The following is a 26657-nucleotide window of genomic DNA, read 5'->3' as shown; positions in this document are numbered from 1 at the left end:
CATAGAAAAACTATATACAATAAGTACAATAACTATATACAGATATACACAGGCAATAATTACATTAACAATGTCTAATCCATTAGCATTTGACAAATTCAGAGAAAATACTCCATTATTTATCCTATCTTGGTGAGTCCAAAGTGTTGTACCTAATTCACCTTCTATCCTAACTTGCATTCCCAACCCAAAACTATCTTTTGATGTCTCTCAACCTTATACACTTTACACCTCTTTTGTGAGAGTCTTTTCTGAATTTGTTAAAAAAGAAAACTTTAACTATAAAGTCTTAAACTCCATTAGAGACCTGAGAAAGATATAATAGTACCTGAGTAAACAGGAAGTGTAGGTAAGCAACTTCCAAAAATAAGAAATGACAGAAATAGCTGGCTGCCTGGACAGTCACCCAAGGTTCCTCTGCAATGTTGGGGCATCCATCTTCAGCCTGCAGGTCTAGTGTATCTGACAGACTTTATTGTGAAGCAGAATTTTTGAAGAACTGTCCCACTCTGTCTTGGTAAAGTTCAGCAGTCACTTTCTTTTCTGTCCTGCTTGTCCCATTTGGACAGCATACCGTCATCAGTCAAGGCAAGGGTAGTTTCTTGCCAAGTGGATAACTTTTGCCACAAAGAAAGTAAACTCTATATGGAATTTCTTCTATGCCTATCATCTTCTCTGTAGAGTAGATTGGTGTGACCAGGAGCAGACATGTCTAATTGTCATTAAAAAAAGGTTATTAAAACATCTTAAATGCCATATTCTGTAGATCTCTGAAGTGTTTGAAGACCACTTACCTATTTAAAATATATCTCTGTTTGACCTTAAAAACATACCTAACATAACTACAAGTTTGATTGTAATAGATGACTAACTATTAACTTGAATTTCCTTATTATCCTAAATAGTTCATAATAATAACTTTCAAGGACAGGAAATTCACATTACATTGTTAGATGAGCTGTATAGGTACAATGCCTTGAACAAGAGTAGAAACATATGTATAGTATGTTCTAGCCAAAATAACCTTAAATTTGTATCAATATACAAAAATCCATATAAATGTAAAATATTTAAAACTAGTAGTTGCTTTTTTGGTTTAAAAGTAGATTCAATAATCTACCATTTAGCCTATCATTTCTATAACAAATATACAGTATAACAAAAATAAACCTCAAATTTATATCAATAGACAAAAATTCAAGCTAATGTAAAACATTTAAAACTAATAGTTTCTTTTGAAAAGTAGATTTAGTAATCTACCTTTTTATTCTATTTCTATATTCCCCTTTTCTCTGTAGAATGAGATCCCTGAATCTAATCTTCTTTGTTCAGCTTTTTCCTTACCATTACCAACAACAACTTGTAAACAACCCCCCAAACGATGACAAATATCCATAATTCACTAAACAACCAAAAACTGCACACCCCACCTCTTGGGAATATGGGCACCATGTTCTTAAAATTACTTACTGCTGTCTGGGGACAGCAGCATCTTTAGGGGACCCTGAAAAAAATTGAGATAATTGTCAAGTCCTGGGAAAGCTAGCTGTATCATTTGTTGTCCAGTCTCTGTGTGATGGGAAAGTGCAGGGCTTATCTCAAGTCCTGGCTAGAGTACTCTGTGAGGCTGGATCATCTCAGCCAGCCACCTTGAAATTGTCCTGAGCAGTTTGTAGAAAAACAAACCTACTGATTAGAATTTAGTATTTATTGAAAATGTTTTTTTAAGACCTATTCATTTTATTTGATGTGTGTGAGTATTTGGCCTACATGTATGTATGTCTGTGCATCACAAACATGCCCAGAGGAGGTCAGAAGAGGGCACCAGGTGCCCAGAACTGGAGTTATAGATGGTTGTGAGCCATGATGTGGGTGCTGGGTATAGACAGGGGTCCTCTGAAGAGCAGCCAGTGCTCTTAACCTTTGTGGCCATCTCTCCAGCCCCTCAAATTGAATTCTTTATGTAAAATAAATAAGAATATCCATCTTATCACCATAGAAATTTACTTCTGTCATTAGTAAACGATATGAAGTTTATACTATTAAAATTTATGCCATCTGATTTCTGACTGTGTTCATAGCGTGACTAGCCAGAGTCCTGCTCCTGCGGTCATACCTTCCTCACCACGATGGTGTGTATCCCTTGGAACTATAAGACAGAAAAAAACCTCCCTTCCCTTCTTCTCTTTAACAAATTTATACCAATAAAAGTAAACATAAACTAGGGGCTGGAGAGATGGCTCAGCGGTTAAGCACTGACTGCTCTTCCAGAGGACCTGGGTTCAATTCCCAGCACCCACATGGCAGCTCACAACTGTCTGTAACTCCCCGATCTGACACCCTCACACATACATACATGCAGACAAAACACTGATACATGTAATAAATAAATAAATAAATGAAAAAGTAAATGGAAGCTAAAGAATTGTTTTAAAGTAAATTTATTTATGATTTGTTAACCTACGCATGTTCGGTTTGTGTAACTATTTTGTACATCTATATATTGGGTATTTTAGGAGAAAGGGGTCGAAAATGGAAAAAGTTTGAGACACCCTGCTCAAGATTCAGCCTTTGTGGCACATGCTTTTAATCACTGCACTCTGGAGGCAGAGGCAGGCTGATTTCTACCAGTTTAAGGTCAGCCTGGTCTACTTACACTGAGGACTTCATACTCACTTCAAATCTCCACAATTGTGTGAGCCAAGCTGTGGAAATAAATTTCTCCCTCCCTCCCCACCTCTCTCTGTGCTTGTGTCTGTACTTAACATCTACTGGTTGTTGTCATTTGGAGAACTCTGATTAATACATTGTTTTTACCTTTTCTACTTACTTTGTTTTCTTTTCTTTTTCTTGATTTTCTTTTTGATTATTTATTATGTATACAGTGTTCTGTCTGCATGTATGCCTACCTGCCAGGAGAGGGCGCCAGATCTCATTATAGATGGTTGTGGGCCACCCTATGGTTGCTGGGAATTGAACTCAGGACCTCTGGAAAAGCAGGGAATTGAACTCAGGACCTAGCAGTCAGCAGCCACTGCTCTTATCCTCTGAGCCATCTCTCCAGCCTCTTGTTTTGTTTTCAAGACAGGATTTCTCTGTGTAACAGTCCTGGCTGTCCTGAAACATGGTTTTTAGACCAGGCTGGCCTCGAACTCACAGAGATTGACCTGCCTCTGCCTCCCAAGTGCTGGGATTAAAGGCGTGCACCATTACCTCCCGGCTCTTTACACTTCTTGCAGATCACTGATAAAATGTTTTCTCCTTAGAGATACTCCCCCTAATATTATGCTTGGGCTTGATAATTAGTTTGACAGGATTCCCAGTCACCTAGGAGACACACCTCTAGGTGTGTCTGTGAGAGTATTTCTACAGATGAATAGTTGACAGGGGAAGACCTACTCCCCTTGTGAGTGACACCCTACAAAGAGTGGCCCAGGTATAAAGAAGTCTGAGGAAAGAGCAGTGTGAGCCTGCCTGTCTGTCTTGGTTGCCGCCCTCCTCTGCTAACATCAGAATCCAGCATTGTCAGCCTTCCAAAGTGGGTTGGTTCCAGCACCTCTCTAGAGTACTTTCAGGCTTTCAGCACTGGATAAGGACTTCAGAGACACCTAGCTTTGTGTACAGGAGCAACCCATCATGAAATGGACGTGCTACACACGTGATCAGGCTCAGGTACATCCTGCAGGCAGAAGTGAGTCACACGAAGAAGTGGCCCACATGCTTATGGTTCCTCTTCTTGCTATAGCATCTTCTACCCCCAAGTCTGTGCCTATGTCCTCATGAGATGTGCCATGTCGATTGCTGAGGCGGAGAAGATTGGTCTATAGATGATTCTGAACACTACACAGGCACAGCGTGGAAATGGACAGCTGCAATATCACAGAGTCTGCTGTGGTTTCTATGTGAAATGCTCCTCTATCATCAGTGCTCATGTTTGAACACTTGCAGCCAACCCCCTCCCGCTACCACCCCCCAGCCCGTAGTATTGTTTGGGAAGGTTATGGAACTTTCAGGAAGTGAAGCCTTGTTGGAGGCTGAGGAGTTACTGGGGACCTTGAGGCTTCATTGCCTAAGCCCCACTTCCTACTCACACACCCTCCCTGAGTACAGAGGGAAGGTAGCCAATCATCTTCCTGTTTCAGCCACCTTGCCTTCCCTTCCCATGCCCTGTCTTGCCTTTCCCGGCATGATGGACTGGATCTCTCCAAAACAGTAAGCCAAAACAAACTCTTTCTCCCATGAGTTGTCAGAATATTTTATCACAGCAACTATAAAGACAACATGAAACCACACTTTTGTTTTTAACGGGGGCGGGGCGGGGGACCGGGGCAATGGATCCCAAGAACTCTGACCTCCTCTGTGGATTAATCCGCTGATGAGTCCGTAGAAGAATAGGCTATCAGGAGGTGGGATCTAGTTGGAGGGGGTGGGTCTCTGTTCTGGATCCCCCTCTCCCTTCCTCTCTCTCTTTCTCCCACTCCTTCTTCTCTCCCTACTGGTTTCTCATAGGTAAGTTCCTTTACCGTGAACTTTCCTCCATGATACTTCTACCTTACCGTGGGCCTAAAAGCAATGCACTGAACAGCCGTTGACTTAAACCTACGAGATCGTAAACAAATAAAATGTCCTCTCTTAAGCTATTTGTCACAGCAGCGACAATAACAACAAACCTAATGCACAGTTCATCTTAGATTGTGATGCAAGAGAGAGGGGGAATCGAAGAGAGGGAGGCAAGTCATAAAATTATTCCATCAACTGTACTGAATTACAATGAGGTGTCATTTGGTCCTTGTTTGCAGGATGACAGCTGGGTCAGCTATAACAGCTCATCACCAGAGCCAGAGCCTGGTGATGGGATAGCCATACTGCCAGTGTTCAGATTGGAAGAGCAGAAGGTTTCTTCCGGTGGTGTGGTTTCTTCGTGGACCTGATCCTCTGGCTTAGTTGTTCTCAATATTCTTAATGCTGTGTGACCCCCAGCCATAAAATTATTTTGTTGCTACTTTGTAACTGTAATTTTGCTACAGCCTAGCTGGTCCATCATTTCTAGATATATTTAACCCCCAAAAAGTATGATCTTGCAGTTTAAATATCTCTAAATAATACATTTTGCAACTGGTTTGGGAGTTCTGTCTGGGTTCCTTTTAAGTTTTGTATGCCTCAGGAAAAAAAAAGAAACAGTCGAGGATGGGTAGCTGTCTTTTGATTCTCAAAATAGGTCCCATTTCAAATCACATCTCTCCCTGACTTTCACAATTCTTGCTTTGTACTCTCTTATCCACCCACTCAACAAACACTAAGTCAGCACTCACTGTATCTATGGCAGTCTGCCAGGTACTGAAGAAATCCAAAGATCAATGAGAAACAATCCTGAGAACATGCTTTTGAATTGTGAATGAGACAAGTGTGTTTTTCAGTAGGTAAAATTTAAAGATTGATTACTATTGAAGAAAGGAAGCAAAGGAGAATTCTTTTTATCTTTGGGTTGCTGTCAGGAGGGGCAAGGCGATGTTCATTTCTTTGTAAATGTTCAAGAAATCATTATTAAAACAAAACCAAAACCAAAATCTGGGCCAGGTGTAGTGTACACACCTTTAATCCCAGCACTTGGGAGAGGCAGGCAGGTCTCTGTGAGTCTGGGACCAGCCTGGTCTACATAGTGAGTTCCAGGTTAGCCACGGCTCCATAGCGAGATCCTGTCTTTGGATAAATAATACTAGGTAGAGCTGGTAAGTGCCATCTCCACACACAAGCTTAGGTTAGCCTGGTAATGTTCTGTGGTTTCACAGTAATTTGCACTTCCAACTATGAGTTCAATGTCTAGGACAGGAGGCTGAGGTTACTGGGGACCCTGTCTGTAGAATTAACGTCTGAGTCTTCAGTGTCTAGAAGGGACTCTCACTCAGTGTGATATGAAATAAAATACCAGCATGTCCAAGAAGAAACTGCTGGTAGCTTTGCATGCACAGAGCCTTGGGGCAAGAGCCAGTGGTGTTCCATAGGGGAACTCACAATTAAAAGTCCCAGCTGGTTAGGTTTTGGTTGACTTGACACAGACTAAGGTCATCTGGGAAAAGGGAACCTCAACTGCGAAAATGCCTCCATCAGATTGGTCTATAGGCAAGTCTGTGGGAGCATTTTCTTGATGAATGATTGCTGTCCTAGGGCCCAGCCCTGTGGGCGGTGACAGGCTTGAAACCCGGGGTCGTAGGGGAAAGCAGGCTGGGGAGAAAGCAAGTCAACAGCATTCCTCTACGGTCTCAGCTTCAGTTCCTGCCGCCAGCTCCCTGCCCTGACTTCCTTTGAGGGCGGACTGTGATCTTGACATCTCAGTCCTCTCCCCAAGTTACGTTTGGTCCTGGTGTTAATCGCAGCAATAGCATGCAAACTAAGACACGGCCCTCAAGCTCAGTGATTTGGGTCGCCGCACAGAGACCCTTTCCCAGGAGGAGGGCCCACGAGCGGGCTCGTCCTCCCAGTGCGTGTGTGTGTGTGTGTGTGTGTGTGTGTGCCTGTGAGCGGTCGGGCAGGTGAGTAGGCAGGTACGCCGCTGCCCCGCCCTCAACCGGCAGAGGCCAGGCCGGGGCACGCCCTCGGCTGCTGGGTGACTCAGGGAACGCGCGCGGCAAACAACCTGGCCTTAAGAGTGGCAACTGACAAAGGCGGGGGCGCGCCCTGCGCGTGCACAGCAGGCAGCGGAGCCTCCCAGGGCCCTGCAGCCGGAGCCCGGCGGGCGCGACTGACACCGGAGGGCAACCGGCGCGTGCGCGGTGAGTCCAGCCCGGCGACGCGATGCTGCCAGGAGGGCTGCGGGGTGTGTGTGTGTTTGTGTGTGTGTGTGTGTTGGGGGCGGCGGGAGTGGGGAAACAGCTGCTGGACAGATGAGGAACGCGAGGTGGGGGGCAGAGAGGCGGGGTGAGGCCGGATACCAGACCCCAAGGTGCTGGGTCTCCAAACTCTTAGGAGCTAAAGCCACCCGATCCAGGTGGCCTCACCGCGCCCCTTTCTGGGTGGGAAACAGGTCCAGGAAGGTAAGCTGGGCTAGAGCAAACGATTACCGTTTTGCTTTTTTTTTTTTTAAATCTCGTTGCTTGTGTTGGATGTGAGGCGGCTTTTCATAAGAAGCCATTCATTAAAACAAAGGAAAGATTCAAAAGGACGGTAAGGAATCCAGGCTAAAAACTACACTTTTGAGTAGACCCGCAAGGCCAGGGAAGAAAGGATCAGAAATCCGAGATGCATTGATTGAATTGGCCCGATAGAAAAATGGTATCAGAACTGGGTCCAGGAGGCAGAACTGTGGGTCCAGGAGGCAGAATTGTGGCTCCTGCGTGCTGGCCAGTTGGAGGTGGAGAAGCCCACCCCAGGCGCAGGTGCTGGTTCTTGGTCCTCTGGAGGTCAGTGGTCCGGAGGAACAGCTGTCCACTGAACGTTCAGACAGAACTTCCGAGAACAGCTCGTTCCACTGCAGAGAGGGAGCCGGTGGCGGAGCAGGCAGCCTCCTGACCTCCTATGTGAACTGGGAAAGCCCAGTTCGCCCTTTTCCAGGCCCAGCGCCTTGCCTTCCAGGTTGTTTTGAGTGGAAAGTCTGGTCACCTGGCACGCAGTACATGCTCAACAGAAGGGCTGATGCTGATAATGCTGTTAAACACGACTGTGCCAGTTAGGAACGACCTGGAAGGAGCTGGGCTTTATCCAAAGTAAAATAACACGGACACTTTAAAAAGTGTGTACATGAAGTGGAGCTGGGGAGGTCGCGCGACTCGTAAAGCCTTGCAAGCGTGAGGGGCTTGAAACAGGATCCCCAACATGATGCACTTAAAAGCTCGGCCCTTCTCGGAGAGTCTGTAACTCCAGCCCAAGGGGTGGGGCAGGCAGAGATAAAGGGCTCCCTGAGGCTTGCTGGCTGACCACCCTAGCCAAATAGGCGAACTTCAGGTTCAGTGGGAGATTGCCATAAAATAAGGTGGAGAGAGACCAAGGAAGACATCCTGCCAGGACCTCTGGCCCCCACTCACATGTACCACCCCAAAGACAAAAATGTACCCATGAAAGTTATAATAAAATCAACGATATCGTGACTAGCAAAACACAGCTCATACCCTGGTGAGAGTACATCAAATAAGGGTACAGTGAAGAACTCCATTCACTTTTATTTTTTTAAGTACTTCTATTTATTTTAATTATGTGTGTGTGTGTGCCTGTGCACGGGTATGTGCATGTCAGGGCAGGTACTCTCTGAGGTCAGATGCCTTTTATCCCCATGGAGCTCGAGATTACAGGTGGTCGTGAGCTGTATGCCATTGGCCAGAGCAATTGAACTCAGGTCCTCTGGAAGAGCAGCAAGCATTATTAACCTTGCCCCCTCTCCAGCCCCTCAGTTCACTCTATGACCCAAAGTCAAAAGTGGAAATGGAAACTACCAGATATTCTGACAAGGATGGCTCCTAGGCGTCCCTTGCCTCTTTCCAGTGGAGCCAGAACCTTATGGTGTGTTTTTAAATGAGGAAAGGAGGACATGAACTGGGACCTGGCAGCACCATTCTTGTTCAGACACACAGGCTCATTGAATTTCTTCCAGGGTGCAGGATTCACCAACAGCTGGCTCGCATCTCCCTTGGCTCAGCGGATTACCGTGGTAAACAGTGCCTCGGTTGATTCTGCTCCAGCTCAAATCAATGGCTTTTTATTTAACGATGGAGGAGGGGGTGTGTCCCAGTGCTGTCACCAAAGCAGCATGGCATGTATCAAGGTTGACACTCCACAGCCTCGTGCTTGTTTATTGACGGGCTGAAGAACTTTAAATCTGTGGATCTGGAATTATGAAGACACAGCCTGGTCAGACCCACGGATCTATAAAAAGACGTGCTCTTAAAAAAAAAAATACTGTATGGTCTCCTTTCTCTGTCTTTCAGCCTTCCAAGGAGAGCCAGGAAAGGGCAAATAGCTGCTGTTGTTTAACTTGGGTTAAGACCCATACCACCTGTCTGCCCTGTATTTACAAAGAGAAGAAAGTGTGTGTGTGTGTGTGTGTGTGTGTGTGTGTGTGTGTGTGTGTGATGTCTTTGCTCTTTCCCACCTCTGTATCACTGTTTCCTTAACTCGTGGGGGTCCCTTTTTCTTCGTCATGGTTATTTTGGTAACTTATGCTACGATTTTGTTTCACAGTTATTTCTTTCCTTTCCTTTTATTTTATTTTATTTTTTTGGTTTTTTGGGACAGGGTTTCTCTGTGTAGCTTTGCGCCTTTCACGGGACTCACTTGGTAGCTCAGGCTGGCCTCGAACTCACAGAGATTCGCCCTGCTCTGCCTCCCGAGTGCTGGGATTAAAGGCGTGCGCTACCACTGCCTGGCTCTTTCCTTTTATTTTATTATGTTGTGTATATGGATGTTTTGCCTGCCTGTATGTCTGTATACCATGTGTATGCAGTGTCCCCAGAAGCCAGAAGAGGACACCAGGTCCCCTGGAACTGGCTTTAAAGCTAGTTTTGAACTGTCATATGGGTGCTGGAGATTGAATGCAGGTCCTCTGGAAGAGCAGCCAGTGCTCTTAATAGCTGAACTATTGCTCAACCCCCTCCCCCCCACAGTGGTTTCTAACATTTTGAATTTTCTTTAGAGGACAATCTATAGCAAATATGCTTTGCGTTTCAGCAAAAGTCTCCTCCTTACTTGATAACTTGGTGTGTGCCCCACCATCCCTCCCCAAGACCCACTTACTCCATTCCCAGTAGAACAGAATTTCTCAAGAAATGATTTATAGAACACATACATCAAAAGCTCCTAGACATTTGCTAAGATGCTTCAGCCTAGCCCACTGAATCAAAACCTGCTAGGGTGAGTTCTGTACCTAACATGAATGTGTTTCTGATGATTCTCATACCCTGTGGTTACCTGTGTGCTGTGGGGTGGTGGTTAGTGTGGAGGACTGTGCCCTCTTCTTTACATCCTTCTGTGTGGTTTACTTACTTCTGTCATGAACAAGTGCCTCTTTCATAATTTAAACATTAAGAATTTAAATATCATACATTGAAATTCTATTTAAGTTTTCAATTGTATTTTATAATTTTATTATAAGTTTATTTAATTAATGAAATTACTATATAATTTAAATTTAAAGATGTTGTTCAAGAAAATAGATGAGTAGCAGTTAAGTGCTTGAGAGGGTACTCACGGTTATCAACCCCAGAGAAAGGAAAAAGATGGACTGTGCCAATGGTTACCAGGAAGCAGAGCGGATGAACTCACTGCTGGCGGGAATGTCAAACCAGAAGACTTTACAAAGAGCTTAGCATTTCCGTGTAAGTTAAGGAACCCTGCCATGTGACCCAAACATTCCACTACTAAGTCCAGCTCTGTGGTAAGAGAGGAACAAGTCAGGTAACAGGAAACAACAGGTTGTTTATCCAGTATGTTGGTAATCATATTGTACAGACAAACATACCCATAACATATGTATATCTATAGCAACACATGTACGTCCATAGCAGAATATTATGCAGTTGTAAAGAGTGGTGAGGTTTTACTACATGCTCCTGCATGGTCAGACCTCAAAGTAATTTTTCTGAGAGAAAGACAGCCATAGAGAGTATATAACATCTAGTTCCCTCTTGTATAAAGTTCAAGGGGAATTGCTATTCCTTTTCTGACCTCAAATTTTCCGGTGTCTTCCAGGAAGAACCAAAGACTTGTATAAGGTCATACTAGTCTAACTCTGCTTGCAGCAGCGTCATTGACAACTTCATCATGGTTCTTTGTGTTCATCTATATCACTTATTCAGTTTATTAACAGCACACATATCCTGTGCTAACTCTAGAGCAGACAATAAGTGATATGCTAATGAAAAAAATAAGACACGATCCCCTGCCCTGGAGAAGTTTATATTTTGTTTTATGAACCACTGCATAATAAAACAAATAAATACATTTGTTATTGAGGACAGGATTGACTCCTTGGAAAGGGAATTGGAGTCAAGGAAAACTGGTCTAGATTTTTGACTTTTAATACTTATTTGTGTGTGTGTGTGTGTGTGTGTGTGTGTGTGTGTGTGTCCAGGACAGTTTCTCCATGTTGGCTGTCCTGGGAGCTTCCAGGTGATTCTCCAAGCTCCACCTTGCATCTCAACATGAGAATGCTGGGGTTACAGATTACATGGGTTTCGGGGATTGAACTCAGATCACCAAGCTTGTAAGGTGGACTATGTTCACAATCCCTGTCTTTTAGGTAGAGGAACAAGGTGATCAATATCATGGTTTTCTGTTCTGTGGTGTGTGTGTGTGTGTGTGTGTGTGTGTGTGTGTGTGTGTGTGTGTGTGTGTGTTGGGCATCAAACTCAGGGCCCTGCACAGGCTAGGCACAAAACCTCCCCTTGAGCATACAGCCCAACTCTAAGTCTCCCCTTATGATTTTATTGAAGATGTATCTACTTTTACATTTTATTTATTTTTGTGTGTATGAGTGTTTTGCCTATTTGTATGCCTATACATCATGTGTGTGCCTAGTCCTGAGAAGGCAAGAAGGGGGTATTTATCCCCTGGGATTAGAGTTACAGACAGTTGTGAGCTGCCCTGTGGGTGCTGGGAATTGAACCTAAGTCCTCTGGGAGAACAGCCAGTGCTCTTAACAGCTCATCCATCTCTCCAGCCCCTATTAAAGATATTTCTCAAAAATGAGTCCTAGCTGTCACGTTTGAAAGACCATGGCTGCCATGAATCCGGTTAGGAGTCTGTCATACTCCTCCAGGAGGAAAGGTGGAATTTGAACTCAGATGGTCCCTGAGATAGGAAACATTGGAGGAATTAGTGGCTATTGGTAAATAGGACAGAACTAAGAAGTTTTTCCAGTTCTTTTTTTTTTTAAGAACTAAAAAAAAAAAAAAAAAATTAAAAAATAAAAATCTATTTCACCATTTCATATGTGCCTACAATGTATCTTGATGATACATGCACCTAACTCTCCCTTTCACTCTCTCTAGAACCCAAACCCCCTTCCTACTTATGTCTCCCTGGGTTTGTTTGTTTGTTTGTTTTTGGTTTTTCAAGACAGGGTTTCTTCATGTTGTTTTGATGCCTGTCCTGGATCTCAATCTGTAGACCAAGCTGGCCTCGAACTCACAGAGATCCGCCTGGCTCCGCCTCCCAAGTGCTGGGATTAAAGGCGTGCGCCACCGCCCAGCTACCTCCCTGTTTTTTAATACTCCTTGGTGTTTAGTTAGTTGCACCTGCATGTGCATGTGTATGTAGCCATCTGTTGGAGCATGTGCAACCTGCCAGTAGCCACACCCCTGGGAAAAAAAGGCAACAACTGCCAATAATTCTTCTAAGGGTGGGGCCTCATGATCCGCTCCCCGACTGACCGGGGATGGAATGCTGACTGTCTTGAGCTTGTGTGGGTGGCCCCCAGCTGCTGTGAGTTTGTGAATGCATATCATTCAGGCACGTCCTGTCCAGAGCAGACTTTTCACAGCGCCCCTCCCCCTCCTCCAGCTCTTACTCTCTTCTGAGCCCTGCAGAGTGTGATCTGGATGACGCATTTAGGAGTCAGCAGTCACTTATCCTCAGCCATCAGTGATGATTCTCTGCGTTCACTTTGGCCCACTGTAGAAAGAAGCTTCTCTTGCTAAGGTTGAGAACAGCACTGATGTATGGGTATAGACGTAGACATTTAGAAGGCAGTTTGACAACATGTTTATTTAATAAAGCAAAAGTAGTAGGATCCCCACTAGAGCTTATGACCTTCCTAGCCATGGGCTTTTGACAGGGTTACAGTGCCAGGCCTTAGTTCCTATGGGGCGGGCCTCACAGGCAATCAGAAATCAGTTGGTCACTCACTAACTGTCACACCGCTGTTGCACCAGGAGGCACATCTTGCTTGGCAAGTTGTATCATTTTTTAGGTGCACATGACTGCCTTTCAGTGCATTTTCCCCCAGCTTCCACAACCACATTTTTTTTTTTTCTTGTTTTTAAGGATGTCCTGAGAGAATCACAAGACCTGGCTGGGCCAGATTGCTGGACTACATAGGCTACAACATTCCTTTGATCTACTGATGCAGCTGACTGTCAGGAAGGGAATGAGGATAGTCTGGCATGACCTGTTTTTTTTTTGTTTTTTGTTTTTTTTTTTCTTAACCCTTTTATTAGTCCGTGCTGACTCCCAGTGACCTGCTTCCTTCCAAGGGCTAAAAAACCATTCATTTTAATCAAGTGGCAGAAATCCAATTCAGAGTGCCTTAAGCCAAGGTGGAGGTAGAGAAGAAAAATATATTAGCTCTTGTGACAATACCACCCAAAAAAAGAATCAGTCTCCATTATGACTGGATTGAATTACATCCCCAGCACTCAGTCTCTCTCAATCTCTCAGTTCGATTTTTGAGGCAATAGCTGCAATTTCAGGTTATAGCTCATAGTTCTTATTACCAGTGATGATGATGATGATAATGATGACGATTATCATTTTAGTCATGAGTAGCAGTTCTGACTCTATTTACCTGAATTTAAATGGTTACAACTAAATCAATCAGCAAATACCTTTATATAACTTTTCATCTGCTTGGCCAATGATAATAACTAGTTTTCTAGTTTAACCAAAAATAGTAGCAAACCCCTTCCCCCCAAAACCAAAAAAACAGACAAGAGCTTATTATGTTCCAGGTACTCTACTAGACATTCTCTGATGAAATCTTCTGAGAACCTAATAAGGACGGTTAGATAAGCATGCTGGGAAAGCCAGCAAATTGATCACAGAATCAAAATTTCAAATCAGCAGCTGGGCACGGTAGAGCAGCACCTGTAATCCTGATACTTGGGAGGGGGAGATGGGAGGGAGGGCCAAGAAGTCCAGGTCAAGAGTGGCTGTGTGGGAGCTCAAGTCAGCCTGGGCGACATGAGACCCTGACTCAAAAAGCCTTAAATTTTTTTTTTTTTGAAATTAGGTTTTCTTGGATCCAGGCCTGGTCTCCAAGCCTTCAACGGTCCCCTCTCACACAATCATTTTTAGGATCAAGAAGACAGAGCAGGAACCATCAAGTCATGTGCCTGTTTGGGAGTACAAATATTTTTCTCTTTTATTGAAAATAGATTTTTTTTTCTCTCATATGATGTATCTTGATTACAATTTCCCCTCCCTCTGTTCCTCCCAGTTCTTCTCCACCTCCCCTCCCATCCGGATCCACCCCCTTCCTGTCTCTCTTTAGAAAACAAACAAGCTTCTAAGGGATACTAATAAAATATACTGCAATAAAGTAGAACATAATAAGAAAAAAAGAAAAACTACTAATACATTGGAATAGGACCAAACAAGCACACGATAGGGAAAGGGCTCATTCATACACTCAGGAATCCCACAAAAACACTAAACCACAAGCCATAATGTATACACAAAGGACCTGAGGAGTAAGAAGAGAGAAAAAAATATAAATAAAATAGGAATTAAAAATAAGATAAATTTAAAGAGAAAGAGAGAAAAAGGAGAAGCCCCGACATGGGATTATGAGACAAGGAACCTCCAAAGATGCCTTCCAGTTTGTTTTCTGTTGACCCTCTGCTGCCGGGGACAGAGCGTGAATCTTAAGAACAGTTTTAGTAGTGGGATTTCAGAGATGGTTCATCAGGTAAGGGCACTGGCTTCGCCTTCATCAAGCCCAGTGGCCTCAATTTGACCCCCAGAACCCACTCAAGAAGCTGGAACGGCATTCACTGGGAATGCCGGCACCTCTGTGGTGGATGGAAGGTGGAGACCGGAGACTCTTTGGAAGCTCAAGGGTCAGGTAGCCTGGTGTACAGGGCCTAGTATCCAACAACAGAGACCCTGCCTCAAACGAGGTGGAAGGCAGGGACTGACAGCCGAGGTTGTCCTTTGACCTCTCTACCTGCGTGTGCCTGTGTACACACACACACACACACACAGACACACACACACACACACACACACACACAGGAAAACACTTGATAGTCATAACAGGGTAATTGTGTGATTTTTTTCAGTCTCAGACCCTTCTGAGTTTGAGAGTGGAAGCTTCTAGTATAGGATGTGACTTCTGACAGCTACAGGGATCTCATCAACCATGCCCTTTAGCCAGGGTCCCCACCTGGCCACTATTGATTGTTCTTATAGGTGTTCACTCCCTTTATTCCTCAGTAGGGTCTTTTACTATCATGGCTCCTAACCTTCACCCTGGACAGCCTCACGTGAGCCATCCCGTACTCTCAGACTTTAGGTCTCATGCTTTTTCTTTATTCTTGGAAACTGAACTCGGGTCATCAGGCTTGGTGGCAAGTACCTTTACCCACTGAGCCCTCTGGCCCTCCATCCCTGTGCTTATCTAGTGGCTATGTCTCATTTGAACGCTGTGAAATACTCAAGTCAGGAAATGAGCATTAGTATAATATTGTATATGAAGCCAGGCGGTGGTCAAACACACCTTTAATCCCAGTACTCAGGAGGCAGAGGCAGGTGGCTGTCCGTGAGTCTGAGGCCAGCCTGGAGTACAGAACTAGTTCCAGGTTACCCAGGGCTACACACAGAGTAACCTTGTCTTGAAAAGGAAAAAAAAAGTATGATTATTCCACACCACTTTATCGATTGATTTTTATTTTGTTTGCATTGGTGTTTTGCCTACATGCATGTCTGTGTGAGGGTGTCAAGATTCCCTGGAACTGAAGTTACGGACAGTTGTGAGCTGCCATGTGGGTGCTGGGAATTGAACCCAGGTCCTCTGTAAGAACAGCCAGTGCTCTTAACCGCTGAGCCACCTCTCCAGCCCCTGCACACCAGTTGTGAGCTGCCATGTGGGTGCTGGGAATTGAACCCAGGTCCTCTGTAAGAACAGCCAGTGCTCTTAACCGCTGAGCCACCTCTCCAGCCCCTGCACACCATTTTATCGTGTGATGGATTGCATTACCTCCACCTCAACTTGGATACAGACTCTTCCCCCACTGCATAACGCTCCTTCGTGTTTGTGGTAGTCCCATTCACTTGCCTTCTAGCCCTGTCCCTAGCCAGGCAGCCACGAATCTGTCCTCTCTCTCTGTCATTCCCTGTGTCATTAGGTGGAATCACCGAGTACAGTGACCTGCTAGGTTTTTTTTTTTTTTTTTTTTTTTTTGGTTTTTCAAGACAATGTTTCTCTGCGTAGCTTTGCGCCTTCCCTGGAGCTCACTTGGTAGCCCAGGCTGGCCTCGAACTCACAGAGATCCGCCTGGCTCTGCCTCCCGAGTGCTGGGATTAAAGGCATGCGCCACCACCGCCTGGCTTAGGTTGTTTTTAACAGTGCCATTTTCTTGAGAGCCGACCAAGCCAATGCCATGCATCAGTAGTTCATTGGTGTTCATTTCTGGTCATTCAGCGGTACCTGATGTACCAGTTTGCCCAATCGTTCAGCTGTTACAGGGCATTTTTATTGTCTTCAGTCACTGATACTGCAAATAAAGCTCTATGAGTGTATTCACATGCAGATTTTTGGATGGATCTACACTTATTTTCTCGGGGTTAGGTACCTGGTGCGTGGGGGGGAGGGGTTAATAAGTAGATGTCTCATTTTAAAAGAAACTTAGAAGTTATTTTCCAGAGTATTGTACCCAGGAGGAGTTGGAGCCACGAGGAAAAGGCAGATGAAGGGTACTTGTGGTGGAATGTTCTAGATCTTGGCTCTGTCAACGTCAGAGACTAGACTGGTAGCTGTGTTGTGTATGGTTTTGCAGCTGACCGTGTGAGACATTGTATAAAGGGCCCAGGTCACTTCTCCTCGTGTTTCTTTTTATCATTTAAAAAGTACATGTGTTTATTGCGTGCACGTGGAAGTTAGAGGATATCTTGTAAGAACCGGTTCCCTTCTTTCACGATACGTGTCCTGGGGACGGAACTTCCGTCTTCAGACTTGGCAACCAGGGCCTTTACCCACTGAGACACCTGCTCACTGGTCCTCTGTTTCTTGTCACTGCATGTGAATTTGAACTACAGATCCAGCTCATAAGTTGTTGTTTTTTTATTGTTAATTTACAGAAAAATTGAAAAATTTCACTTTTCCGGTTAATTTGCAGTTTGCATCAAGGTTATAAAAATGTAACTTGGGCTGAGAAGTTGGCCAAAAAGCATTTGTCCCCAGGCCTGACAGCTTTCACATTCCCCTCGGAAGGTGTGATACTTGAGTCTTCTGAAGTAAAGTGCCAATGGATCAACAGGAGAAGATCTCCGCAGGTGTATTTGGTCATAGTTTTAACCTGACATGGAGGCCCCAGACTGGGAAGCTATCTGACTTTAATAGCTATGTCAAGATATGACTGGAGAGAACAAGACAGGAGCCATTGAGAATACACCGAAGGGGAAGCCCGGGAAGCCTGTTCAGGCACAAGCTCTATGTGCACAATATTTCTCCCTCCAGAAATGGGACAAGATTCTCTTGTCTCTTCTGCACAAAATTGCTATAAAATGTTTTGATTTTAGTGGTTTCTTAGTTTTTTTTATGGCTTGTCTGTGTAAATGCCCCCAATTAAATACCAAATTCAATACTAATGCAATAAACCTGTTCCCAAGATATTTTCGAACCTTCCGAACTTCTCTAGCCCTGACTGGATGGAGCCAGCTGTCAACTCTAGTATCCCCGCCCCCCTGAGGATTCCTTTGGCTCCTCTCCAGTATGTCAATCAATATTCTCCAGCTTTCTCTTTCTGGATTTCTTTCTTTGGTGGGTGAATTCTCCCCCTGGACTCCTCATCATTTCACGGAAGGAACTTGTTTCCTGCTAAGTCCCGGGTTGGCTGAGATGGGCCTCCATGATTTCCTTGTCCCCCTCCACTGGGGACCACAATGGCAGCAGCTCACTCACCCCTGCTCTGATTTCGATCCCCGGAGATTTCTCCCATGCTTTTGTAAGCCCTGCCCTGCAGTTAAAGCTACATCTGTTTTTGGCATCTCTAAGTGTTTGGTAGTGGAAAGGTTTTTCAGGTCGTCTTGTTCATATGATTGCCCCATTTATATAGTTTTAAAATCTAGAGACAATGAATAGGGAGGAATTTCAGAGACTCAAAGGGTGAGGATCAGGAATGTGCTTAGAAAGGAGACATGCTGAAGGGCGGTGGCTTGGCGGGCAGGGGTGGGGTGGGGGGCACAGCAGGTGTAGAAGCACAGGGGTATAGACAAGCACTGCCTTCTTTCTGGCTGGAGGAGAGAGTGAGGCTGAGCAGGAGGGAGCCATGAATGCTGTGGGCATCAGGGAATGAATGCCATGAACACAGCTTGCTTCGGGGACTTTAACCCGGAATCACATCCTGGACAGTGAAGAGAGGTCTCCATTCAGAAAATGGTCCTGGAACCTTTGAAAACCACCTGGCAAAGCTGGGCGTGGTGTCTTAAGCCTTTAATCCCAGCACTCAGGAGGCAGAGGCAAGTGGATCTCTGAGTTTGAGGTCAGTCCAGTCTTCATAATGTGTTCTAGGACAATCAGAACTACATGGAGACCCTGTCTTGAAAAACCAAAAAAAAAAAAAGAAAAGAAAGAAAATCACCCGGCCATGGGCTTTATGTTGTGACTGAGAATGGGAGCCAGGAACCATGGGGAACAAAGGGAAGAGGACTTAGCTGATCCAAAAGAAATCTAGGTCAACAGCTCCGCCACTCCTGGGCATTCACCCACAATACTCGGAGTCAGCACCTCCCAGAGATCCGTGCACACCAGGGTTTACTGCGGCACTTTTCGTGGTAGCTAGGTTATGGAAAGAAGCTACACGCCCACCAACTGAGGGCTGGCATGGCTTAGATACAATAGGGTTTCTTTTTAGCCCTAAGGAAGAATGGAGTTGTGACGTCTGTGGGAAAATGAATGCACTTGGGGCTCTCACGTTAGGTGGGTCTCAGAAAGACAGGCATCATGGGCATTCGCTCACTCATGGGTCTTAGGTTTCCCATAGGTACAAAGGGAAAGACAAGATACTTATTACTGTTTAAAATGATAAGAGGCGCTGGTTACCGTGAGGAAAGGTCATGAGCCACGACAAAACCCAGTATCAGAGCTTTATTGTGGGGTTGGGGTGGATAAAAGAACCAAACCTGGAGAAGAAGCACGCGCAGAGAGAGAGAGTGGAGAGAGGGAAAGAGAGAGAGATAGTGGGGGCAGGAGAGAACAGAGCAGAGAGGAGGGGGAACCTGTGTCTGGCTTTTTAAGGATTCCCGAGCACATGCTCAGGTAGGCTTATGGAGCTATGCCATGCATGCGCTGATTGCTGATTACTGATTGCATAACCACGCCTCACGCACGTAATCACTAGCGTGCACTGATACAAGCTCCCTTGCTTAGCTCCTGAACTGGCATATGCAGTCATGCAGCTGGAGTGGGGGGCAGAATCCTAACAGTTACGAGGAGGAAATGTGATTAGAATACATGTTTATATCTGCATGGGCATGGCCTTATGAACCCAGCATAATATATTTTTAAAACGAATAAATGATGAATAAATGATTCTGGGTCAAACTGGGGGAAAAAAAATAAAAGAAATTTCAGGAAAGCACGTTGCCTGAGTCCTGGGAAATGAATTTCAAATGTCAGCAACAACCCGAGCTGTTTGTTTATCCTCTCGTATTGTCGAGACACTGCCCACAAATGCCAACAGTTCATTGACTCTGTTTGCAGCTAATGATGTTTCAGCCCACATGATGAGTAGTCTTCAAGTTAGGGGCAGCAGTTCCCAGGAGAGGTAATGAGGAGACCTACCTTACAAGTGAATGGTTTGGTTTGTTTTCCCTAGAACCTGTGAACATGGCTGACTCCGAAGCAGATGAGCCCTCCTCCAGGTCGGAGAGTCCTGAGCCGGAGGGCAGGAGCTCTGAGGACAGATCACTGCTCCATCAGAAGCTGGCCATCAGGGAGCTCATTGACACAGAGTTCTCCTACTTGCACATGCTCCGACTCTGCACCTCTGACATCAGGAGCCGCCTACAGCAGGTACTGATGCAGACCCTACCACCTGTCTTTATAGGAGCAGGTGTGGCTGCCTCTAAGATCTCTATTATTCCTGGGCGGGATTGTTGGAAAGGACCCTTGGTAGGCAGGAGCCTGGCAAGCCTGGATATAAGCCCCAGGACTTTATTTATTGTCCATGCAGCCTTCAGCAAGCCCTTGAATGACTTATATATGTCCAACTTATAGCCTATTGGCCATTTGAGGCCAAGGATAGCTGTGAACACAGCCCAACATAAAATCATAAACTTACTTAAAACATTATGAAAATATCATTGTTGTATGCTTTGTAACTCGATTTTTATAGGGTTTTTTTTTTAAAGATTTATTTTTATATGTATGTGCTGTGGGCTGCAGGAATATATCATAAGAACTCAGCTGGTTATGACAAAGTCACTACCTGGAGGGATCAAGGATTTCCTTCAGAGGAAGCCAAATTACAAGGAGTTTTTGGTGTTATTTGGCTTGTTATATATCAGCTGTATTATGTTATGAAAATCATGTGTGCCTTCATAGTTTTCCCAGTTGATTTTTCCCTAAAAAGAGCTAACAGTGTGGACTGATCACTCTCTGGACAAACACACCCAAGGTATTTGGAGAACAGCTTCAGGAAAGGCTCTCTCTGGAATCAGATATCTCCCTTAGCCACTTTCAGTAATAACAGCCCACATGCAAGTCTCCTGATTTAAGGTAAATCCCACAAGGAGACACCACGTACGTCAGGTGGACGTTAAGTAATAGCTTTACACAATTTAGCTCAGTCCCTCCCTTCTTATAGACCACTAACTCCTTACCTAACCACTTCTAGGAGTATTTAGATAACCTGTGCACTAACAGCTATGCTCAGCCAGAACCCCAGTTCAAGCCTCCCTGTAATTATCATCATTGGTAGCATCCAGCCAGCCAGGTCCATCCCCAGTTGGAGAAAGTACCTTATCAGAGATACCTCTGTACTCTCTAAGAACAGACTTAAGCGTCCAGGCTACCGTTTGAGAAGGCCTGGCAGATGTGCCAATTAAGCCTAACTTTCTCCTTTCCCAAATCTTTTTTTTTTTTTTTTTTTCTCAAGACAGGGTTTCTCTGTGTAGCTTTGTGCCTTTCCTGGAACTCGCTTTGGAGACCAGGCTGGCCTCGAACTCACAGAGAACCGCCTGGCTCTGCCTCCCAAGTGCTGGGGTTAAAGGCATGCACTACTACCGCCCGGCTCCTTTCCCAAATCTTACCTCTAATTCCAGTTCTCCCTTTGACTATCACCAGAGACAATTAGCTGTACTCAGGTTTCCCAGTGACCAAGCACATTTTCCCCCACCCTGCAGAAAAATAGCAGATAGCTCGGACAGATAGGAGCCACAGGGGGAAAAAAAGGCAGTTTTATTTTCTCCCATTGATTCTTAATATTTTCTACCAATCACATTTAAGGTTATAGTTGAGCAATGAGATCCCTCTTCTTAGATATTACCCGAATTTAGCCTTTAGTTGATTCATTTCCCCATTGGTCACTTCCCTTTTGGGGTTGCAAATGATAATTAACAGTTATTGCCCCTTTATGTGATTCAAATCACCCTTCTGTTTGACCCTGGAAGCCTGGCTTTGCACTGCCAAGGGATTACTGCTTGTAAATGTATATATACCGGGACTCCCAGGGCATGTGGAGGACAGAGAGACAGAGAACGGGGAGGAACAAGGAGGATTTTGACCAGAGAGTATGTGTGGACAAGATGAAAGATGAGGAAGTCCTAGCTGGGTAAGAACAAGGTGAAAAGGACCTAGATGAGGCAGAATTAAGACAAGAGAATTAAGATAGAACTTAGAGGGAACAATAGATAAATATAGAGAGAAATCAGGCAAGAAAGGAGCTAGGCACGAGAACAGAACTGAAGCTGTGTATGTAGGATGATATCCCAGAGGAATTAAAGCAAGTGGACTATAGAGCTCGGTGTGCTGAGATTCTATTTCCCAAAAATAGTCCTCGCCATTAGTAGTTCTCTCTCCTGAGCCCCTGAGATGTATAATATTAAGGCTGAACCCTCTAATATTATACAAGATGTTTACTTTGTTTGTGTATTATTCCCTGTGTATCCCTGGTGCCTGCGGAGGCCAGAAAAGACGTGGGATTCCCAGGAGCCAGAGTTACAGGTGGTCATGAGCCACCATGTTGGTGCTGGGAACCTGGGTCCTCTGCAAGAGCAGAAAGTGATGGATTAAATGAGCTACTGGATAGGCAAAAAAAAAAAAAAAAAAAGTAGGAAGCAGGCCATAAAACCTTCAAGTCTGTCTCCATTAACTAACCTACTTGCTCCAGCAAGGCTTACCTTCTAAAGGTTCCATAGCCTTTCCAAATAATGCCCCCAGCTGGGGAAGAAGTGTTTAAACACATGAGCCTCCAGGGAACATTTCACATTCAAATCACAACCCCAAACCACCCCCACCCCCACCCCCATCAGCTTTCCTTCCATGCTGGACTTGATGTCTCTCCTTTTCTTGTAGACTACCGAGGAGAACTGACTTACAAGATGCCCAAATCTTTCCAAACATTGCATTGGGCAGTCAGTCTTCCCAAGAGCAGCAGTAGGATCCCAGATAGCGCGAGTGCTCAGGACTGTTCCCTAAAGCACCCCCATCAGACGTCCAGTCTCTGCCCATAGCATTTTTCTTGCTTCCAGCTGCCACCAGGAGATCTGGATGTCCTGTTCTCAAACATGGATGACATCATCCAAGTGAGCAGCAGATTCCTTCAGGGGCTGCAGGAAACAGCCTGCAAGGAAGAGGACCAGGCGGACCTGATTGGTAAGCAAAGGGCCCCGGGATCCCTGCCTTACTTTCCCTCAGCTTTGCCCTTAGCTTGAGCTTGCTGCAGAGCTGGCTGGAGCTCCAGGGAAAAGCAGCAAAGGGGGAATTGGGGCATGCCAGAGGCAGCAGGGCCCTGGCGGGGTGTCTGATCCTCTCAGCAGCCTACTCAGCTCTCCCTCAAGATGAAGCTTTTAACACACGAACTTGGGAGGATGCGTTGAAACCACAGTGCCTCCTGGTTTAGTCTCAGTATGGTACTGATTTATTTTTATTTTTATTTTTTGTATGTATGAATATTTTGCCTGCATGTATGTCTGTGCACCACTTGAGTGCCTGGTGCCTGTGGGGGCCAGAAGAAGGTGTCGAGAATCTCCTGGAACTGGAGCTACAGATGGTTGTGAGCCCTCACGTGGGTGCTGAGAATTGAACCCAGGTCTCTGGAAGAGTAGTAAGTTCTCCTGACTGCTGAGCCATCTCTCTAGCCCCTAATTTTTGCTAATTTCTATAAGCACTGTTAGGCTTATAGAAAAAGCAGCCACGGTAACCAAGAATCAGAATTATCCTATCCCAAACCTTATTATTATTATTTTATAATTTATTTATTTTTAAAAAGATTTATTTATTTATTTGATGGATATGAATACTCCATCTGCATGTATACCTTTATGCCAGAAGAAGGCATCAGATCCTACTATAGATGTTTGTGAGCCACCGTGTGGTTGCTGGTAGATAGACCTCTGGTAGAGCAGCCAGTGCTCTTCACCGCTGAGCCATCTCTCCAGCCCAATTTATTTATTTTTATTTCATGTACATTCATGTTTTGCCTGCATGTGTGTCTGTGTGAAGGTGTCAGATCCCCTGAAACTGGAATTACAGACAGCCGTGAGCTGTCATGTGGGTGCTGGGAGTTGAACCTGGGTCCTTGGAAGAGCAGCCATTGCTCTTAACCACTGAGCCAACTCTCCAGCGCCCCCCACACTCTGAACCTTGTTTTTAATAAAGTCGTCTTCTCTGTCTCCTATCCCTATAGTACCGCCCCATTCCTTTATTCTTCCCAGCCTGTTCCTGCTGTTCCCTGTAAGTAACTGGTTTCATAAAGACACAGAACACTTTAGGATATTGCTCTGGGTCTGGTTCATCCCCACCATTCTACCTTTCCTGTGCTTGCTCTTGAAATTAAGCTGACGTGAGAGCCCAACTCAAGCCACTCCCATGGCTTCCTGCCACCACGGGAACACCAGCTGAGTGCCTGGCTGCGCCCCACTTACTCTGATGCCCCGTGCGACTTGGCCTCAGTGTTCCATTTGTTTCCTCCCCTCCGTGCCTGGCCCGCTCTGTTCCAGACACACCAGGGTCCGTGGCTGTCCTTGGGCCAGGGTTACCTGACTCTGGGCCTTGCCATTACCGGTTTGCTTCAGAATTAGTCTCGGGTTGCCCTGTGTTTGGGAACCTTTTACTCTCCCCCAACTTTTCTAGACCCCACTTTCAGGTCTGCAGCCAGCCCCCATCTGGGGGTCATGACCTACAGTTTAAGAACCTGGACTCAGCCTGGCGGTGGTGGCACACACCTTTAATCCCAGCACTTGGGAGGCAGAGGCAGACGGATCTCTGTGAGTTCGAGGCCAGCCTGGGCTACAGAGTGAGTTCCAGGACAGCCAAGGCTGTTAAATGGAGAAACCCTGTTTCGGAAAAACAAAAACAAACAAAGAACCTGGACCGTTACTCACCCACTCAGCAACTTTATGAAACAGATGAAAAACAGAAACAGGAAGGCTAGGTAGCTTGTATACAGTGACAGGCTGGCAGCCTCCCCATTCCAAGCAGGGGACTTGCACACTTGCCCTTGGTAACTCTTGCTGCTTGTTCGCCATCAGGTAACTTGTTCCTGGCATTCCAAGAGGAGTTTGAACAAGTCTACAAGGTCTACTGTGCCAACTACGACCAGGCCCTGCTGCTGGTCAAGGCGTACCGGGAAGAGCCGGAATTGCAGAAGACGATCCAGAGCATCATCGAAGCAGCAATGTGAGTAACATGTCCAGAGACAGCTCAAGTCTGGATCCTGCTCGGGTCTGCTCGGGTCTGCTCGGGTCTGCTCAGGCTGCCTCGGGGCTGTGTCAGCAGCCAGGCCCCTAGCAGTCAGGAAGGTTTTAGTGCCAAGCAGTGCTCACATGGTCTCAAGCAAGACTCCACATCTTTCTAACGCTCCTATGCATTACAAGTAGTTACAAATGTATAATCTTATTTTTTCTCTCTCTCTCCCTCTCTTTTATTTTCCCTTCGAGACAGGGTTTCCCTGTGTAGCCCTGGCTGTCCTGGAACTTGCATTGTAGACAAGGCTGGCCTTGAACTCAGAGATTCGCCTGCCACTGCCTCCTGCACCACCACACCTGGCTAAACTTCTAAATGGAAGCCAGCTATTTCTATCTCTTTCTTGGAGGTCCTTCCATTTAAACACCTGTCATTCATCATCATTTGACCCTCAGCATCCTCTTCCTCCAGGTGGTCATGCCAATTGTTTGGCCCATGTCTGTGGGTAGTTATTTGGTTTGTTTCCAGTCTCTCAATATTATAAGCGGGGCTACCGCGTTTTTTTCAGGCTCTGCAGTCATCCTACTCTGCTGCAAGGTACATTCTTCAGAAGTGGAATGGATAGATTAAAGGAGTTATGTTTGGATAATTTTGATAATTGAAACCTCCCCCGAAAGTCATGTCCTTTTCTGTTCCTGTCAACAGCAGTTGCCTGTCTCCCCACAGCCTTTCCAGAGTGGTGTGCTCGCCACCAAACCTCAGGATGCTTGCCCTGGGTTAGGTCAGGATGAGAATCTCTGTCTGGTTTTATTTTGCATTTATCTTATGATAAGTTGGCCATTTCTTTGGACATTTAAGGGTTCTTTATGGATATTTTCTTGTGAATCTTTCTGTTTCCTTTTCTATATTAAAAATTTGTGTGTGTGTATGTGAAAAACAGGTTTCTCAGCTGGGCGGTGGTGGCGCACACCTTTAATCCCAGCACTCAGGAGGCAGAGCCAGGTGGATCTCTATGAGTTTGAGGCCAGCCTGGTCTACAGAGTGAGTTCCAAGACAGCCAGGGATATACAGAGCAACTCTATCTTGAAAAAAAGACAAAAAACTAAAACCCAAACAAAACAAATCAGATTCCTCATTGTTTATTTGATTTATTTATTGTTGGTTCTCATCTGACCTTTTCCCCTTCTATCACAAATTTAGTAGTCCTTTAAAAAATTACATTTTTTGATAATTTCATACATGAGTGTTGTATTTGCATCATTTCACCCCACCCTCCCCTGCCTTCAGCTCCTTCTGGGTCCCATTTAACTCCCTTTCAAACTCATGACCTCTTCTTCTTTAATTATTATTGTTATATATATATACACACACACACATATGTTACATATGTATGTTACATACATGTAACAGTAATATATGTTGGTTTGGTTTGGTTTTTTCAAGACAGTTTCTCTGTGTAGCTTTGGAACCTGTCATGGAACTCACTCTGTAGCCCAGGCTGGCCTCGAACTCACAGAGTTCTGCCTCCCGAGTGCTGGGATTAAAGGCGTGTGCCACCACCGCCTGGCTAATATATGTTTAGATAACAATAATATGCATGTAGATAATAATAATATATGTATACAATACATATACACATATATATCCTGCTGAATGTATTTAGTGTTGCTCATATGGATATGAGCTGAGATCATGTGTATAAATGAGGGCTAACCTCTTGGGACTGGACAACCCAGCAGGGGCTCACACCTGGAGGAGTCTGATTCTTCCTCTCTTGGCAGACATTGGTTGCCTCTAACTCCTCATCTAGAGGGTTGGGTTTTTTTGTTTTGTTTTGTTTTTGTAAGAAGCCAAAGCAGGAGGATTGCTGTGAGTTCAAGGCCCACCT

General features: G+C 45.1%; 1 protein-coding gene across 2 annotated transcripts in view; it reads left to right on the top strand.

The window, feature by feature from the left end:
• Nucleotides 1-6521: 6521 nt before the first annotated feature.
• Nucleotides 6522-26657, top strand: part of Arhgef37 (Rho guanine nucleotide exchange factor 37) — a 43052-nt gene continuing 22916 nt past the window's right edge. The window contains exons 1-4 of one of the 2 annotated variants that reach the window (XM_006985145.4): nt 6522-6770; nt 19740-19936; nt 22615-22738; nt 24616-24763. In XM_006985145.4, the coding sequence (XP_006985207.1) occupies nt 19751-19936; nt 22615-22738; nt 24616-24763 (458 nt within the window). In that variant the 5' untranslated portion in view covers nt 6522-6770; nt 19740-19750. Of the gene's footprint in view, nt 6771-6922; nt 7032-19739; nt 19937-22614; nt 22739-24615; nt 24764-26657 lie in introns of those variants that run through there. The other variant, XM_042263890.2, reaches the window with a different exon arrangement.

The sequence above is a fragment of the Peromyscus maniculatus genome, chromosome 19 (assembly GCF_049852395.1).
Source record: "Peromyscus maniculatus bairdii isolate BWxNUB_F1_BW_parent chromosome 19, HU_Pman_BW_mat_3.1, whole genome shotgun sequence".
In the NCBI taxonomy this organism is placed as follows: domain Eukaryota; kingdom Metazoa; phylum Chordata; class Mammalia; order Rodentia; family Cricetidae; genus Peromyscus; species Peromyscus maniculatus.
The sequence above is the reverse complement of the archived record's forward strand: the minus strand, read 5'-3'. Positions and strand labels throughout refer to the sequence as shown.